The sequence below is a fragment of the Cherax quadricarinatus genome, chromosome 38 (assembly GCF_038502225.1).
Source record: "Cherax quadricarinatus isolate ZL_2023a chromosome 38, ASM3850222v1, whole genome shotgun sequence".
Classification (NCBI taxonomy): domain Eukaryota; kingdom Metazoa; phylum Arthropoda; class Malacostraca; order Decapoda; family Parastacidae; genus Cherax; species Cherax quadricarinatus.
The window spans coordinates 6187487-6206433 of record NC_091329.1 but is presented as its reverse complement, the minus strand read 5'-3'; the positions used below and the strand labels follow the sequence as shown (position 1 = coordinate 6206433).

Sequence of the window (18947 nt, the reverse complement as noted above, 5' to 3'; positions counted from 1 at the left end):
TTTTATAGAATCTTCCATGTGTTGAAGATTTTGACTTTTAGAAATGTCAAAAATAACCTCAATTAGATATGCATTGTACTTTCTAACTTTCAATAAAGAATCTTTCTGCAAAGCCTCTAGTTCCAGTATTCTGCTTCATTCACTTGATCTAGTTGCTCGTGTATATGCTGCTGGATCGTCACCTAGAATGATAAGAATGTAGATGCTGAATGATTTTAAATATTGCTAAAATTTTAGTAATGATTCTTGAATGATCAGGCAAAACAGATAATTTAGTTTTAACTTAAAAACTAAAATAGGCTTTTAAAAAATGACATTATGATTTCAGTGAAAAAATACACTAACAAAAGAATGAAGGAATTAGCATAAGTAATAGTAATAGCAATGATGATAACTTTAACTGAGGTGCATTAATATCCAATTAAGATTTTTATTGAAATACATTCCATTTGGCTTTTTTAACAGATAGCAAGTGATCTGCATCTCTCACCATTTTAGCATGTAGATACTATTAGCATCCAGTGTATGCTGGCAAACACATAAGCTCATGATGGATATTCCTGTCATAGTTACTCTTGAAGTCCTGTGTCACTTGTTTAAATCATTCTGTCATTCTGGTAGAGCCAAAATGGAGCAGTGTTTCAAATTAGCTGTTGTATTTAACTTCATTCAACAGGTGGGTAGGGCAGGTTATAGATAAAAAGATCACAGTTGATAAACAGATGGATGAATTATTGTGTACAGAGCTCTGAAATATTGCTTAATGTGCCCAGTGTGTTCTATGTTGTCCAGATTATTTTGTGCATTAAGCATGCTGTCTGCAATACATATTCTACCCAAGTAACTTTATTGCTTGCTTATAATTGTATATGAAATGTTTATTGTGTCATGATCCCACTGTAATGCTGTTCATTGTTAAATGCTTTTTTTTTCCTTTTTTGCTCCAAACCACTGTTTATCAGATTATTGATGCTATGCTGTATTATTTTCTTGTCATAGTGTGTTTAATGTCTTGATTAAGCTTAGATTTGTGTAGTACTTCTGAACATTGACTGACATTTATGAGAATTAATGCATATTGAATAGGATAAAAAAAATCGGGTTTCATCTTCTAAACCCATTGTTAGTGGCATGCAGAAAACTAGACATGTATTCATTGTATAATGTATATTGATATGTGAATGAATTTATGTACAACATGTAAATAACTTTCACATAATTGATATGTAAAGTTAAGAGTTGAATACCCAGAGCACTGTAATGGGTTACTCAAATTATTTTATTCTTCTGCAACAAACTTTCCTATATTTTCTTGCATGATATTTAGCCTAAAGCACACACTGCATTTTGTGTATTTTGCTTTCTGTGCTGTGGTAGTTGTCTTAACGTTGAACTTAAATCTTTAGAAATTATTCATTGTGTATTTCAATATTTATTGTTTTACATTATAAATGCATCCTTTTATTTTAATGTACAGCATATGTATAATGAATATACACTAATATAAAATTTAAGAACTGAGTATATTGAAATATGAAAAGGCAGTGGAAAATACACTGCTTGCACTTCAAAAGTGGGATGGGGATTTTGCAGTATAGATGACCAATGTAGCTCTATTTGCACCTTTGTGGAAAGGCATCTAGAGAGCAAGTGATGAATGTTTTCTTCTTTAGGTCACCCTGTTTTGAAGACAAAGGAATTTGTATTGCAGTGTTTAATATTCTAAATGAGTACCAGGGTAAGAAAAATTAGTCTGATTAGGGAGGTACTACCGTCCAGCCATGTGAGTGTAAAACGGAAGCCTGTAATTTGTTTTACATGATGGTAGGATTGCTAGTGTCTTTTTTTTTCTGTCTCATAAACATGCAAGATTCCAGGTACGTCTTGCTACTTCTACTTACACTTAGGTCAAACTGCACATACATGTACAAGCACATATATATACACACCCCTCTGGGTTTTCTTCTATTTTCTTTCTAGTTCTTGTTCTTGTTTATTTCCTCTTATCTCCATGGGAAAGTGGAACAGGATTCTTCCTCCGTCAGCCATGCGTGTCGTAAGAGGCGACTAAAATGCCGGGAGCAAGGGGTTAGTAACCCCTTCTCCTGTATATATTACTAAATGTAAAAGGAGAAACTTTCTTTTTTCCTTTTGGGCCACCCCGCCTCGGTGGGATACGGCCAGTGTGTTGAAAGAAGAAGAATATATTTTTATTATTATTATTATTATTATCACACTGGCCGATTCCCACCAGGGCAGAGCGGCCCGAAAAAGAAAAACTTTCACCATCATTCACTCCATCACTGTCTTGCCAGAAGGGTGCTTTACACTACAGTTTTTAAACTGCAACATTAACACCCCTCCTTCAGAGTGCAGGCACTGTACTTCCCATCTCCAGGACTCAAGTCCGGCTTGCCGGTTTCCCTGAATCCCTTCATAAATGTTACTTTGCTCACATTCCAACAGCACGTCAAGTATTAAAAACCATTTGTCTCCATTCACTCCTATCAAACACGCTCACGCATGCCTGCTGGAGGTCCAAGCCCCTTGCACACAAAACCTCCTTTACCCCCTCCCTCCAACCTTTCCTAGGCCGACCCCTACCCCGCCTTCCTTCCACTACAGACTGATACACTCTTGAAGTCACTCTGTTTCGCTCCATTCTCTCTACATGTCCGAACCACCTCAACAACCCTTCCTCAGCCCTCTGGACAACAGTTTTGGTAATCCCGCACCTCCTCCTAACTTCCAAACTACGAATTCTCTGCATTATATTCACACCACACATTGCCCTCAGACATGACATCTCCACTGCCTCCAGCCTTCTCCTCGCTGCAACATTCATCACCCATGCTTCGCACCCATATAAGAGCATTGGTAAAACTATACTCTCATACATTCCCCTCTTTGCCTCCAAGGACAAAGTTCTTTGTCTCCACAGACTCCTAAGTGCACCACTCACCCTTTTCCCCTCATCAATTCTATGATTCACCTCATCTTTCATAGACCCATCCGCTGACACGTCCACTAACAAATATCTGAATACATTCACCTCCTCCATACTCTCTCCCTCCAATCTGATATCCAATCTTTCATCACCTAATCTTTTTGTTATCCTCATTACCTTACTCTTTCCTGTATTCACTTTTAATTTTCTTCTTTTGCACACCCTACCAAATTCATCCACCGATCTCTGCAGCTTCTCTTCAGAATCTCCCAAGAGCACAGTGTCATCAGCAAAGAGCAACTGTGACAACTCCCACTTTGTGTGATTGTTTATCTTTTAACTCCACGCCTCTTGCCAAGACCCTCGCATTTACTTCTCTTACAACCCCATCTATAAATATATTAAACAACCACGGTGACATCACACATCCTTGTCTAAGGCCTACTTTTACTGGGAAAAAATTTCCCTCTTTCCTACATACTCTAACTTGAGCCTCACTATCCTCGTAAAAACTCTTCACTGCTTTCAGTAACCTACCTCCCACACCATACACATGCAACATCTGCCACATTGCCCCCCTATCCACCCTGTCATATGCCTTTTCCAAATCCATAAATGCCACAAAGACCTCTTTATCCTTATCTAAATACTGTTCACTTATATGTTTCACTGTAAACACCTGGTCCACACACCCCCTACCTTTCCTAAAGCCTCCTTGTTCATCTGCTATCCTATTCTCCGTCTTACTCTTAATTCTTTCAATAATAACTCTACCATACACTTTACCAGGTATACTCAACAGACTTATCCCCCTATAATTTTTGCACTCTCTTTTGTCCCCTTTGCCTTTATACAAAGGAACTATGCATGCTCTCTGCCAATCCCTAGGTACCTTACCCTCTTCCATACATTTATTAAATAATTGCACCAACCACTCCAAAACTATATCCCCACCTGCTTTTAACATTTCTATCTTTATCCCATCAATCCCGGCTGCCTTACCCCCTTTCATTTTACCTACTGCCTCACGAACTTCCCCCACACTCACAACTGGCTCTTCCTCACTCCTACAAGATGTTATTCCTCCTTGCCCTATACACAAAATCACAGCTTCCCTATCTTCATCAACATTTAACAATTCCTCAAAATATTCCCTCCATCTTCCCAATACCTCTAACTCTCCATTTAATAACTCTCCTCTCCTATTTTTAACTGACAAATCCATTTGTTCTTTAGGCTTCGTTAACTTGTTTATCTCACTCCAAAACTTTTTCTTATTTTCAACAAAATTTGTTGATAACATCTCAACCACTCTCTCATTTGCTCTCTTTTTACATTGCTTCACCACTCTCTTAATCTCTCTCTTTTTCTCCATATACAGTGGACCCCCGCATAACGATGGCATCACATAGCGATTTTTCCGCATACCGCTTACTTTTATCGCAAAATTTTTGCCGCGCATACCGATTAAAAACCCGCTCACCGATTTTCGTCCGAGACGCGTCCAATGTGCCCTCACATGTGCCGCCCGTCCCATTGTTTACCAGCCAGCCTCCGCGGTAACATCCAAGCATACACTCGGAATATTTCGTATTATTACAGTGTTTTCGGTGCTGTTTCTGGAAAATAAGTGACCATGGGCCCCAAGAAAGCTTCTAGTGCCAACCCTGTGGTAAAAAGGGTGAGAATTAGTATGGAAATTAAGAAAGATTTTGAAGGGTTTGGGGCTAACCCTGAGAAGCCTATGCCAGTTGTGGAATCCATTGTGCCTACTTCAAAGATTAAGGAAATGTGTGCACAGTGGGTTGAACTGCAAACCTTTATAGATGAAAATCACCCTGACACAGCTGTTGCAAGCCGTGCTGGTGACTATTTCAATGACAATGTTGTGGCCCATTTTAGACAAATCGTAAAGGAACGGGAGGTACAGAGCTCTATGGACAGATTTGTTGTGCGACAGAGGTCCAGTGACTCTCAAGCTGGTCCTAGTGGCATTAAAAGAAGAAGGGAAGTAACCCCGGAAAAGGACTTGCTACCTCAAGTCGTAATGGAAGGGGATTCCCCTTCTAAACAGTAAGAAGATAATGCTCTCCCCTCCTCCCATCCCATCAATCATCACCAGATCTTCAATAAAAGTAAGTGTCATGTAATTGTGCATGCCTTTTTCAGTTTGTGTGTATTAAAATTAACATTTCATGTGGTAAAAAAAAATTTTTTTCATACTTTTGGGCGTCTTGCACGGATTAATTTTATTTCCATTATTTCTTATGGGGAAAATTCATTCGCATAACGATTATTTCGCATAACAATTATCCCTCTTGCACGGATTAAAATCGTTAACCGGGGGTCCACTGTACTCTTCCCTCCTTGCATCACTTCTACTTTGTAAAAACTTCTCATATGCTAACTTTTTCTCCCTTACTGCTCTCTTTACATCATCATTCCACCAATCGCTCCTCTTCCCTCCCACACCCACTTTCCTGTAACCACAAACTTCTGCTGAACACTCTAACACTACATTTTTAAACCTACCCCATACCTCTTCGACCCCATTGCCTATGCTCTCATTAGCCCATCTATCCTCCAATAGCTGTTTATATCTTATCCTAACTGCCTCTTCTTTTAGTTTATAAACCTTCACCTCTCTCTTCCCTGATGCTTCTATTCTCCTTGTATCCCATCTACCTTTTACTCTCAGTGTAGCTACAACTAGAAAGTGATCTGATATATCTGTGGCCCCTCTATAAACATGTACATCCTGAAGTCTACTCAACAGTCTTTTATCTACCAATACATAATCCAACAAACTACTATCATTTCGCCCTACATCATATCTTGTATACCTATTTATCCTCTTTTTCTTAAAATATGTATTACCTATAACTAAACCCCTTTCTATACAAAGTTCAATCAAAGGGCTCCCATTTTCATTTACACCTGGCACCCGAAACTTAACTACCACACCCTCTCTAAAAGTTTTTCCTACTTTAGCATTCAGGTCCCCTACCACAATTACTCTCTCACTTGGTTCAAAGGCTCCTATACATTCACTTAACATCTCCCAAAATCTCTCTCTCTCCTCTACATTCCTCTCTTCTCCAGGTGCATACACACTTATTATGACCCACTTTTCGCATCCAACCTTTACTTTAATCCACATAATTCTTGAATTTACACATTCATATTCTCTTTTTTCCTTCCATAACTGATCCTTCAATATTACTGCTACCCCTTCCTTTGCTCTAACTCTCTCAGATACTCCAGATTTAATCCCATTTATTTCCCCCCACCGAAACTCCCCTACCCCTTTCTGCTTTGTTTCGCTTAGGGCCAGGACATCCAACTTCTTTTCATTCATAACATCAGCAATCATCTGTTTCTTGTCATCCGCACTACATCCACGCACATTCAAGCATCCCAGTTTTATAAAGTTATTCTTCTTCTCTTTTTTAGTAAATGTCTACAGGAGAAGGGGTTACTAGCCCATTGCTCCCGGCATTTTGGTCTCCTCATACGACACGCATGGCTTATGGAGGAAAGATTCTTTTCCACTTCCCCATGGACAATAGAAGAAATAAAGAAGAACAAGAGCTATTTAGAAAAAGGAGAAAAACCTAGATGTATGTATATATATATGCATGTGCGTGTCTGTGAAGTGTGACCAAAGTGTAAGTAGGAGTAGCAAGATATCCCTGTTATCTAGCGTGTTTATGAGACAGAAAAAGAAACCAGCAATCCTACCATCATGCAAAACAGTTACAGGTTTCTGTTTCACAGTCATCTGGCAGGACGGTAGTACTTCCCTGGGTGGTTGCTGTCTAATATATATATATATAATAATATATATATATATATATATAATAATATATATATATATATATAATAATATATATATATATATATATAATAATAATATATATATATATATAATAATATATATATATATATATATATATATTCTTCTTCTTTCAACGTACCAGCCGTATCCCACTGAGGTGGGGTGGCCCAAAAGAAAAAACTGAAGTTTCTCCTTTTAAATTTAGTAATATATACAGGAGAAGGGGTTACTAGCCCCTTGCTCCCGGCATTTTAGTCGCCTCTTACAACACGCATGGCTTACAGAGGAAGAATTCTGTTCCACTTCCCCATGGAGATAAGAGGAAATAAACAAGAACAAGAATTAGAAAGAAAATAGAAGAAAACCCAGAGGGGTGTGTATATATATGCTTGTACATGTATGTTTAGTGTGACCTAAGTGTAAGTAGAAGTAGCAAGACTTACCTGTAATCTTGCATATTTATGAGACAGACAAAAGACACCAGCAATCCTACCATCATGTAAAACAATTACAGGCTTTCGTTTTACACTCACTTGGCAGGACGGTAGTACCTCCCTGGGCGGTTGCTGTCTACCAACCTACTACCTAGGATATATATATATATATTTATATATATATATATATATTATATATTATATATATATATATATATATATATATATATATATATATATATATATATATTTTTTTTTTTTTTTTTTTTTTTTTTTTTTTTTTCAACAAGTCGGCCGTCTCCCACCGAGGCAGGGTGACCCAAAAAAGAAAGAAAATCCCCAAAAAGAAAATACTTTCATCATCATTCAACACTTTCACCACACTCGCACATTATCACTGTTTTTGCAGAGGTGCTCAGAATACAACAGTCTAGAAGCATAAACATATAAAGATACACAACATATCCCTCCAAACTGCCAATATCCCAAACCCCTCCTTTAAAGTGCAGGCATTGTACTTCCCATTTCCAGGACTCAAGTCCGACTATATGAAAATAACCGGTTTCCCTGAATCCCTTCACTAAATATTACCCTGCTCACACTCCAACAGATCGTCAGGTCCCAAGTACCATTCGTCTCCATTCACTCCTATCTAACACGCTCACGCACGCTTGCTGGAAGTCCAAGCCCCTTACCCACAAAACCTCCTTTACCCCCTCTCTCCAACCCTTTCGAGGACGACCCCTACCCCGCCTTCCTTCCCCTATAGATTTATATGCTTTCCATGTCATTCTACTGTGATCCATTCTCTCTAAATGACCAAACCACCTCAACAACCCCTCTTCTGCCCTCTGACTAATACTTTTATTAACTCCACACCTTCTCCTAATTTCCACACTCCGAATTTTCTGCATAATATTTACACCACACATTGCCCTTAAACAGGACATCTCCGCTGCCTCCAACCGTCTCCTCGCTGCTGCATTTACCACCCAAGCTTCACACCCATATAAGAGTGTTGGTACTACTATACTTTCATACATTCCCTTCTTTGCCTCCATAGATAACGTTTTTTGACTCCACATATACCTCAACGCACCACTCACCTTTTTTCCCTCATCAATTCTATGATTAACCTCATCCTTCATAAATCCATCCGCCGACACGTCAACTCCCAAGTATCTGAAAACATTCACTTCTTCCATACTCCTCCTCCCCAATTTGATATCCAATTTTTCTTTATCTAAATCATTTGACACCCTCATCACCTTACTCTTTTCTATGTTCACTTTCAACTTTCTACCTTTACACACATTCCCAAACTCATCCACTAACCTTTGCAATTTTTCTTTAGAATCTCCCATAAGCACAGTATCATCAGCAAAAAGTAACTGTGTCAATTCCCATTTTGAATTTGATTCCCCATAATTTAATCCCACCCCTCTCCCAAACACCCTAGCATTTACTTCCTTTACAACCCCATCTATAAATATATTAAACAACCATGGTGACATTACACATCCCTGTCTAAGACCTACTTTTACCGGGAAGTAGTCTCCCTCTCTTCTACACACCCTAACCTGAGCCTCACTATCCTCATAAAAACTCTTTACAGCATTTAATAACTTACCACCTATTCCATATACTTGCAACATCTGCCACATTGCTCCTCTATCCACTCTATCATATGCCTTTTCTAAATCCATAAATGCAATAAAAACTTCCCTATCTTTATCTAAATACTGTTCACATATATGCTTCAATGTAAACACCTGATCTACACATCCCCTACCCACTCTAAAACCTCCTTGCTCATCCGCAATCCTACATTCTGTCTTACCTCTAATTCTTTCAATTATAACCCTACCGTACACTTTTCCTGGTATACTCAGTAAGCTTATTCCTCTATAATTTTTACAGTCTCTTTTGTCCCCTTTCCCTTTATATAAAGGGACTATACATGCTCTCTGCCAATCCCTAGGTACCTTCCCCTCTTTCATACATTTATTAAACAAAAGTACCAACCACTCCAACACTATATCCCCCCCTGCTTTTAACATTTCTGTCATGATCCCATCAGTTCCAGCTGCTTTACCCCCTTTCATTTTACGTAATGCCTCACGTACCTCCCCCACACTTACATTCTGCTCTTCTTCACTCCTAAAAGATGGTATACCTCCCTGACCAGTGCATGAAATTACTGCCTCTGTTTCTTCCTTAACATTTAAAAGTTCCTCAAAATATTCTCGCCATCTACCCAATACCTCCATCTCCCCATCTACTAACTCCCCTACTCTGTTTTTAACTGACAAATCCATATTTTCCCTAGGCTTTCTTAACTTGTTTAACTCACTCCAAAATTTTTTCTTATTTTCATTAAAATTTCTTGACAGTGCCTCTCCCACTCTATCATCTGCTCTCCTTTTGCACTCTCTCACCACTCTCTTTACCTTTCTTTTACTCTCCATATACTCTGCTCTTCTTATAACACTTCTGCTTTGTAAAAACCTCTCATAAGCTACCTTTTTCTCTTTTATCACACCCTTTACTTCATCATTCCACCAATCACTCCTCTTTCCTCCTGCCCCCACCCTCCTATAACCACAAACTTCTGCCCCACATTCTAATACTGCATTTTTAAAACTATTCCAACCCTCTTCAACCCCCCCACTACTCATCTTTGCACTAGCCCACCTTTCTGCCAATAGTCGCTTATATCTCACCCGAACTTCCTCCTCCCTTAGTTTATACACTTTCACCTCCCTCTTACTTGTTGTTGCCACCTTCCTCTTTTCCCATCTACCTCTTACTCTAACTGTAGCTACAACTAAATAATGATCCGATATATCAGTTGCCCCTCTATAAACATATATATATATATATATATATATCTTTCTTTCAACGTACCAGCCGTATCCCACTGGGGTGGGGTGGCCCAAAAGAAAAAACTGAAGTTTCTCCTTTTAAATTTAGTAATATATACAGGAGAAGGGGTTACTAGCCCCTTGCTCCCGGCATTTTAGTCGCCTCTTACGACATGCATGGCTTACAGAGGAAGAATTCTGTTCCACTTCCCCATGGAGATATATATATATATATATATTACAATTAGGTCACACTACACATACATGTACACATTTATTTATACACACTCATCTGAGTTTTCTTTGATTTTTATCTTAATAGTTCTTGGTCTTATTAATTTTATTTTTATATCCATGGGGAAGTGGAATAAGAATCTTTCCTCCGTAAGCCATGCGTGTTGTAAAAGTCAACTAAAATGCCGGGAACAATGGGCTAGTAACCCCTTTTCCTGTAAAGATTACTAAAAAGAATAAGAAGAAGAAAATTGTCAAAGTGGGAAGTCTGAATGTGCGTGGATGTTGTGCAGATGATAAGAAAGAGATGATTGTGGATGTTATGAATGAGAAGAAGCTGGATGTCCTGGCTTTAAGTGAAACAAAGCTGAAGGGGGTGGGAGAGTTTCAGTGGAGAGGAATAAATGGGATTAGGTCAGGGGTTTCAAATAGAGTTAGAGCTAAAGAAGGAGTAGCAATAATGTTGAAGGATAAGCTATGGCAGGAAAAGAGGGACTATAAATGTATTAATTCAAGGATTATGTGGAGTAAAATAAAGATTGGATGTGAAAAGTGGGTTATAATAAGCGTGTATGCACCTGGAGAAGAGAGAAGTGTAGAGGAGAGAGAGAGATTTTGGGAAATGTTGAGTGAATGCGTGGGGAGTTTTGAATCAAGTGTGAGAGTAATGGTGGTTGGGGATTTCAATGCTAAAGTGGGTAAAAATGTTATGGAGGGAGTAGTAGGTAAATTTGGGGTGCCAGGGGTAAATGTAAATGGGGAGCCTTTAATTGAGCTATGTGTAGAAAGAAATTTGGTAATAAGTAATACATATTTTATGAAAAAGAGGATAAATAAATATACAAGGTATGATGTAGCACGTAATGAAAGTAGTTTATTAGATTATGTATTGGTGGATAAAAGGTTGATGGGTAGGCTCCAGGATGTACATGTTTATAGAGGGGCAACTGATATATCGGATCATTATTTAGTTGTAGCTACAGTTAGAGTAAGAGGTAGATGGGAAAAGAGGAAGGTGGCAACAACAAGTAAGAGGGAGGTGAAAGTGTATAAACTAAGGGAGGAGGAAGTTCGGGTGAGATATAAGCGACTATTGGCAGAAAGGTGGGCTAGTGCAAAGATGAGTAGTGGGGGGGTTGAAGAGGGTTGGAATAGTTTTAAAAATGCAGTATTAGAATGTGGGGCAGAAGTTTGTGGTTATAGGAGGGTGGGGGCAGGAGGAAAGAGGAGTGATTGGTGGAATGATGAAGTAAAGGGTGTGATAAAAGAGAAAAAGGTAGCTTATGAGAGGTTTTTACAAAGCAGAAGTGTTATAAGAAGAGCAGAGTATATGGAGAGTAAAAGAAAGGTAAAGAGAGTGGTGAGAGAGTGCAAAAGGAGAGCAGATGATAGAGTGGGAGAGGCACTGTCAAGAAATTTTAATGAAAATAAGAAAAATTTTTGGAGTGAGTTAAACAAGTTAAGAAAGCCTAGGGAAAATATGGATTTGTCAGTTAAAAACAGAGTAGGGGAGTTAGTAGATGGGAAGATGGAGGTATTGGGTAGATGGCGAGAATATTTTGAGGAACTTTTAAATGTTAAGGAAGAAACAGAGGCAGTAATTTCATGCACTGGTCAGGGAGGTATACCATCTTTTAGGAGTGAAGAAGAGCAGAATGTAAGTGTGGGGGAGGTACGTGAGGCATTACGTAAAATGAAAGGGGGTAAAGCAGCTGGAACTGATGGGATCATGACAGAAATGTTAAAAGCAGGGGGGGATATAGTGTTGGAGTGGTTGGTACTTTTGTTTAATAAATGTATGAAAGAGGGGAAGGTACCTAGGGATTGGCGGAGAGCATGTATAGTCCCTTTATATAAAGGGAAAGGGGACAAAAGAGACTGTAAAAATTATAGAGGAATAAGCTTACTGAGTATACCAGGAAAAGTGTACGGTAGGGTTATAATTGAAAGAATTAGAGGTAAGACAGAATGTAGGATTGCGGATGAGCAAGGAGGTTTCAGAGTGGGTAGGGGATGTGTAGATCAGGTGTTTACATTGAAGCATATATGTGAACAGTATTTAGATAAAGATAGGGAAGTTTTTATTGCATTTATGGATTTAGAAAAGGCATATGATAGAGTGGATAGAGGAGCAATGTGGCAGATGTTGCAAGTATATGGAATAGGTGGTAAGTTATTAAATGCTGTAAAGAGTTTTTATGAGGATAGTGAGGCTCAGGTTAGGGTGTGTAGAAGAGAGGGAGACTACTTCCCGGTAAAAGTAGGTCTTAGACAGGGATGTGTAATGTCACCATGGTTGTTTAATATATTTATAGATGGGGTTGTAAAGGAAGTAAATGCTAGGGTGTTTGGGAGAGGGGTGGGATTAAATTATGGGGAATCAAATTCAAAATGGGAATTGACACAGTTACTTTTTGCTGATGATACTGTGCTTATGGGAGATTCTAAAGAAAAATTGCAAAGGTTAGTGGATGAGTTTGGGAATGTGTGTAAAGGTAGAAAGTTGAAAGTGAACATAGAAAAGAGTAAGGTGATGAGGGTATCAAATGATTTAGATAAAGAAAAATTGGATATCAAATTGGGGAGGAGGAGTATGGAAGAAGTGAATGTTTTCAGATACTTGGGAGTTGACGTGTCGGCGGATGGATTTATGAAGGATGAGGTTAATCATAGAATTGATGAGGGAAAAAAGGTGAGTGGTGCGTTGAGGTGTATGTGGAGTCAAAAAACGTTATCTATGGAGGCAAAGAAGGGAATGTATGAAAGTATAGTAGTACCAACACTCTTATATGGGTGTGAAGCTTGGGTGGTAAATGCAGCAGCGAGGAGACGGTTGGAGGCAGTGGAGATGTCCTGTTTAAGGGCAATGTGTGGTGTAAATATGCAGAAAATTCGGAGTGTGGAAATTAGGAGAAGGTGTGGAGTTAATAAAAGTATTAGTCAGAGGGCAGAAGAGGGGTTGTTGAGGTGGTTTGGTCATTTAGAGAGAATGGATCAAAGTAGAATGACATGGAAAGCATATAAATCTATAGGGGAAGGAAGGCGGGGTAGGGGTCGTCCTCGAAAGGGTTGGAGAGAGGGGGTAAAGGAGGTTTTGTGGGCAAGGGGCTTGGACTTCCAGCAAGCGTGCGTGAGCGTGTTAGATAGGAGTGAATGGAGACGAATGGTACTTGGGACCTGACGATCTGTTGGAGTGTGAGCAGGGTAATATTTAGTGAAGGGATTCAGGGAAACCGGTTATTTTCATATAGTCGGACTTGAGTCCTGGAAATGGGAAGTACAATGCCTGCACTTTAAAGGAGGGGTTTGGGATATTGGCAGTTTGGAGGGATATGTTGTGTATCTTTATATGTGTATGCTTCGAGACTGTTGTATTTCTGAGCACCTCTGCAAAAACAGTGATAATGTGCGAGTGTGGTGAAAGTGTTGAATGATAGATATATATATATATATATATATATATATATATAGATATAGATATAGATATAGATATATATATATATATATATATATATATATATATATATATATATATATCCATCCATCCATCCATCCATCCATCCATCCATCCATCCATCCATCCATCCATCCATCCATCCATCCATCCATCCATCCATCCATCCATCCATCCATCCATCTCCCTATCCCTATCCCTATCCCTCTGGGTTTTCTTCTTTTTTCTTACTAGTTCTAGTTCTTGTTTATTTCCTCTTATTTCCATGGGGAAGTGGAACAGAATTCTTCCTCCATAAGCCATGCGTGTCGTAAGAGGCAACTAAAATGCCAGGAGCAAGGGACTAGTAACTCCTGTATACATTACTAAAGTTAACAAGAGAAACTTTCGTTTTGCTTTCTGGGCCACCCTGCTTCAGTGGGATATGGCTGGTTGGTTGAAAGAAAAAGAACTATTTTGTAATATTAAAACTTTTAAAAACAAAGAAACATTAAAGATCTGGTAAATACTTTGCTTGTACAACTGAATGAATAAATAGGTTACGTATAATGATAGGTTGTTTGACAGGGCAAGGCCATTTAATGATTTGGTGATGAAATTTGCATGTGAGACCACATTAGATCCTATCTTCCATTGCGTTCTGTGCCAACTATTTACCGTATTTGTAAACACAGATGAGCTTGTCACATGTTGCCACTTGTAGTATGAATCAGGTACTATTTGTAAAATTTTATTGAAGCAAAATGAAGATTTTATTGTGGAGAAAGTTCTGAATACATGCCTGTATTTGCCAGTTACATTAGCTTGACATAGAGCAGAATGAGGGGAAACTGGTAACAGTGCACTGAGTTTGCATTGTTTTTACACATGGGTATGAGGCATTGAATTTTGTTGAAAATATTTGGAGATGCCTTCAAGCTGACAGTGTTTAATATAAATGAAACAGGTTGCTTTTCATAATATAAGAGGAACCCTTAGAGCACAACCCTACTAGGTATTACTGGCTACTATCAAGATGCATATGATTGGTAAATACATGAAACTATGGAATGCTTTCCCCTCTAGCAAAAAGATAGAAAAATGTAGTTAAATATGTAGCAAATAGATTTTTGTAAAACTTATATATTTATTGGAACACTTGGTGTTTTCCACCAAGACGGAACGACCCAAAGAAGAAAATACATTCACCATAACTTATGCCCTAGCTGCTTTTCCAGAATGGCACAGATCACAATCCAATGATGACCCACTAAAGCACTTTCAGTGTGCAGGCACTGTGCATTTTATATCTAACCAATTTTCCCTGAATCTCTTCATAGATATTACTGTAAGTTATACCACTATTTACAGTTCATGATTTGCCGTTTGGTGGTGTTGGCAACAGTGGAATGGGTTGTTACCATGGAAAAGCTTCATATGATACATTTACCCATCGCAAATCTTGCCTTGTTCGAAACTACAACAAGATTGCTGATGCCATTGGAAAGTGAGTACTGAACCTTGAATAATTTGATTCATATTTTCAATTGTCTTATTTTCTATATTATACATTACAGTGGTCTGTTGTATTTTTTTTTTTTTTTTTTTTTTTTTTTATCACACTGGCCGATTCCCACCAAGGCAGGGTGGCCCGAAAAAGAAAAACTTTCACCATCATTCACTCCATCACTGTCTTGCCAGAAGGGTGCTTCACACTACAGTTTTTAAACTGCAACATTAACACCCCTCCTTCAGAGTGCAGGCACTGTACTTCCCATCTCCAGGACTCAAGTCCGGCCTGCCGGTTTCCCTGAACCCCTTCATAAATGTTACTTTGCTCACACTCCAACAGCACGTCAAGTGTTAAAAACCATTTGTCTCCATTCACTCCTATCAAACACGCTCACGCATGCCTGCTGGAAGTCCAAGCCCCTCGCACACAAAACCTCCTTTACCCCCTCCCTCCAACCCTTCCTAGGCCGACCCCTACCCCGCCTTCCTTCCACTACAGACTGATACACTCTTGAAGTCATTCTGTTTCGCTCCATTCTCTCTACATGTCCGAACCACCTCAACAACCCTTCCTCAGCCCTCTGGACAACAGTTTTGGTAATCCCGCACCTCCTCCTAACTTCCAAAGTACGAATTCTCTGCATTATATTCACACCACACATTGCCCTCAGACATGACATCTCCACTGCCTCCAGCCTTCTCCTCGCTGCAACATTCATCACCCACGCTTCACACCCATATAAGAGCGTTGGTAAAACTATACTCTCATACATTCCCCTCTTTGCCTCCAAGGACAAAGTTCTTTGTCTCCACAGACTCCTAAGTGCACCACTCACTCTTTTTCCCTCATCAATTCTATGATTCACCTCATCTTTCATAGACCCATCCGCTGACACGTCCACTCCCAAATATCTGAATACATTCACCTCCTCCATACTCTCTCCCTCCAATCTGATATTCAATCTTTCATCACCTAATCTTTTTGTTATCCTCATAACCTTACTCTTTCCTGTATTCACCTTTAATTTTCTTCTTTTGCACACCCTACCAAATTCATCCACCAATCTCTGCAGCTTCTCTTCAGAATCTCCCAAGAGCACAGTGTCATCAGCAAAGAGCAGCTGTGACAACTCCCACTTTGTGTGTGATTCTTTATCTTTTAACTCCACGCCTCTTGCCAAGACCCTCGCATTTACTTCTCTTACAACCCCATCTATAAATATATTAAACAACCACGGTGACATCACACATCCTTGTCTAAGGCCTACTTTTACTGGGAAAAAATTTCCCTCTTTCCTACATACTCTAACTTGAGCCTCACTATCCTCGTAAAAACTCTTCACTGCTTTCAGTAACCTACCTCCTACACCATACACTTGCAACATCTGCCACATTGCCCCCCTATCCACCCTGTCATACGCCTTTTCCAAATCCATAAATGCCACAAAGACCTCTTTAGCCTTATCTAAATACTGTTCACTTATATGTTTCACTGTAAACACCTGGTCCACACACCCCCTACCTTTCCTAAAGCCTCCTTGTTCATCTGCTATCCTATTCTCCGTCTTACTCTTAATTCTTTCAATTATAACTCTACCATACACTTTACCAGGTACACTCAACAGACTTATCCCCCTATAATTTTTGCACTCTCTTTTATCCCCTTTGCCTTTATACAAAGGAACTATGCATGCTCTCTGCCAATCCCTAGGTACCTTACCCTCTTCCATACATTTATTAAATAATTGCACCAACCACTCCAAAACTATATCCCCACCTGCTTTTAACATTTCTATCTTTATCCCATCAATCCCGGCTGCCTTACCCCCTTTCATTTTACCTACTGCCTCGCGAACTTTCCCCACACTCACAACTGGCTCTGTTGAATTGTGATTATTAATTCATTCCAGAAGATGTGTCATACCTCAAATAATTTTTTCCTTGATAACAAAGATAGTCAATTGTGGAAAGCCATACTCATGTACTAATTCTTACTCAGTCATGTTTTTCACACTACTTTTTCACAATTTATTGTTTATTCTAAAGAGAAATAGCCTGTTTACTGCACATGTTAGGGGCAATGATGACATGGTAAGTAAACCTGGCATAATTAAATCACAAATGTGTATTGCTTCTCAAGTTTTTCATCACAAGTCAAAACTAAATTTTTTTACAAGTGTAAACTGTAACTCAATATTATCATAACTCAAGATTATCACACCTCAAAGGACCACTGTATTTATTATATAGGTAGTTCATCAGTTTTTTAGCTGTACAGCACTGTCCTACTCTAATGTCATATTGCTATCATATTGATAGCAATAATAGATCATTTGCATGTAGGTTTGGATTTTTAAAGGTAACTTGATCATAATGAGTAACTTTGTAAAATGCAGCACTGTAATTAACTTTATTTACCAATTATATTATTGTTTAAAAACCAAGCCATACCACGGGTGGGGCTTGAACCCCCAGTCAGAGAGTCGTAAAACTCCAGACCGACGTGTTATCCACTGGTATGGTTTATTTGCAATTGTGTCACTACAGTTTTGTGAGTCATATTATATTTAAAGCCTTATTAAAAGGCATGGAGTGTGTAGGAGAAGCTTTAAAATATTAAATAACATTACTTTAAACTGTTGATAATCTTCTTTCATCCCCGAAGATCTAGATTCAGTACTTGCACATTTAATGTTAAATTTGTGCAGTTAATTAATTTCAAGTGCTTGGAAATATCTAAAGCCAGTATATTAACCTTAAACGGTCCGAACGTACATATACGTTCTCTCGCATAGCGCCCCAAACGTATATATACGTTTCCTTTGTCATTCATTCAACATTGGCACAATAGCCCTGCGTCACCTAGACATGAGAGAATGGGTGTGCGCACTCAGTGTGTGCCATATGAAAGAAATTAGGGATGCCTGGGTACCAAATGCTCTTTTTTTCCTATAAAAAAAAAAATTCTCAAAATATTCGGGGCGCCATGCACGTGAACGTATATATACATTTGGACCGTTTAAGGGTTAAAAAAAAAAACACACAAACCAGTATATGATGCAGATAAAAGAGAGGGCAATATTAGCTCACAGTTTGGAGAGGACACTTTAGATGGGCCAAAATATTGTTTAAAGGTTCCTCTCTAAATTGGGGGTTAATAGTTAACTGTTCCAACCATGATGTGACTTTTTTTTCATATTTGTAGTGAGAATCTCTCTACAGATTGTTATTTGGCAGTTAATCACTGTCATGTAATTTATTCATTTGTCTTCCAGGAAGCGTTATCCACCATACTCTGAAAAGAATATGAACTTTCTTGCTAGTATGTTGAAAGAGCATTCATTACCCAGCTTCAGGATGCTGCCATATGTCATTGCCTTTGGTCTTGGTGTTGTTTCAGTATTTGCAGTCAGCAAAATTGCTAAGGTGAGTTCTCTTTATTGTACAAATTTTCAGACGAGGATTTATATCCATGGGGCTACATTTTCCTGGTTGAAAAAAATTGACAAGTAGGTATCTTCTACAGTGCATATGTATGGGTGTGTGTTGGAAGCCAAGCAGTAGAATCTTTATATTGAACCTTCAGAATACAGTAGGCCTTTTCCTTAGAAAGGTAAGTAGAGCATTATGACATTTAATATTACAGTTGTCCATCAGTAAACACGCAATATGTTAACACATTTTC

At 38.7% G+C, this 18947-nt stretch overlaps 1 protein-coding gene across 5 annotated transcripts in view; it reads left to right on the top strand.

Moving 5' to 3' along the window:
* The window catches only part of Aldh-III (Aldehyde dehydrogenase type III), a 68167-nt gene that overhangs the window by 36539 nt on the left and 12681 nt on the right, over positions 1–18947 (top strand). For all 5 annotated transcript variants that reach the window (XM_053782326.2, XM_053782321.2, XM_053782323.2 and 2 more), the window contains exons 12-13: positions 15122–15257; positions 18538–18688. In XM_053782326.2, the coding sequence (XP_053638301.1) occupies positions 15122–15257; positions 18538–18688 (287 nt within the window). The remainder of the gene's footprint in view (positions 1–15121; positions 15258–18537; positions 18689–18947) is intronic.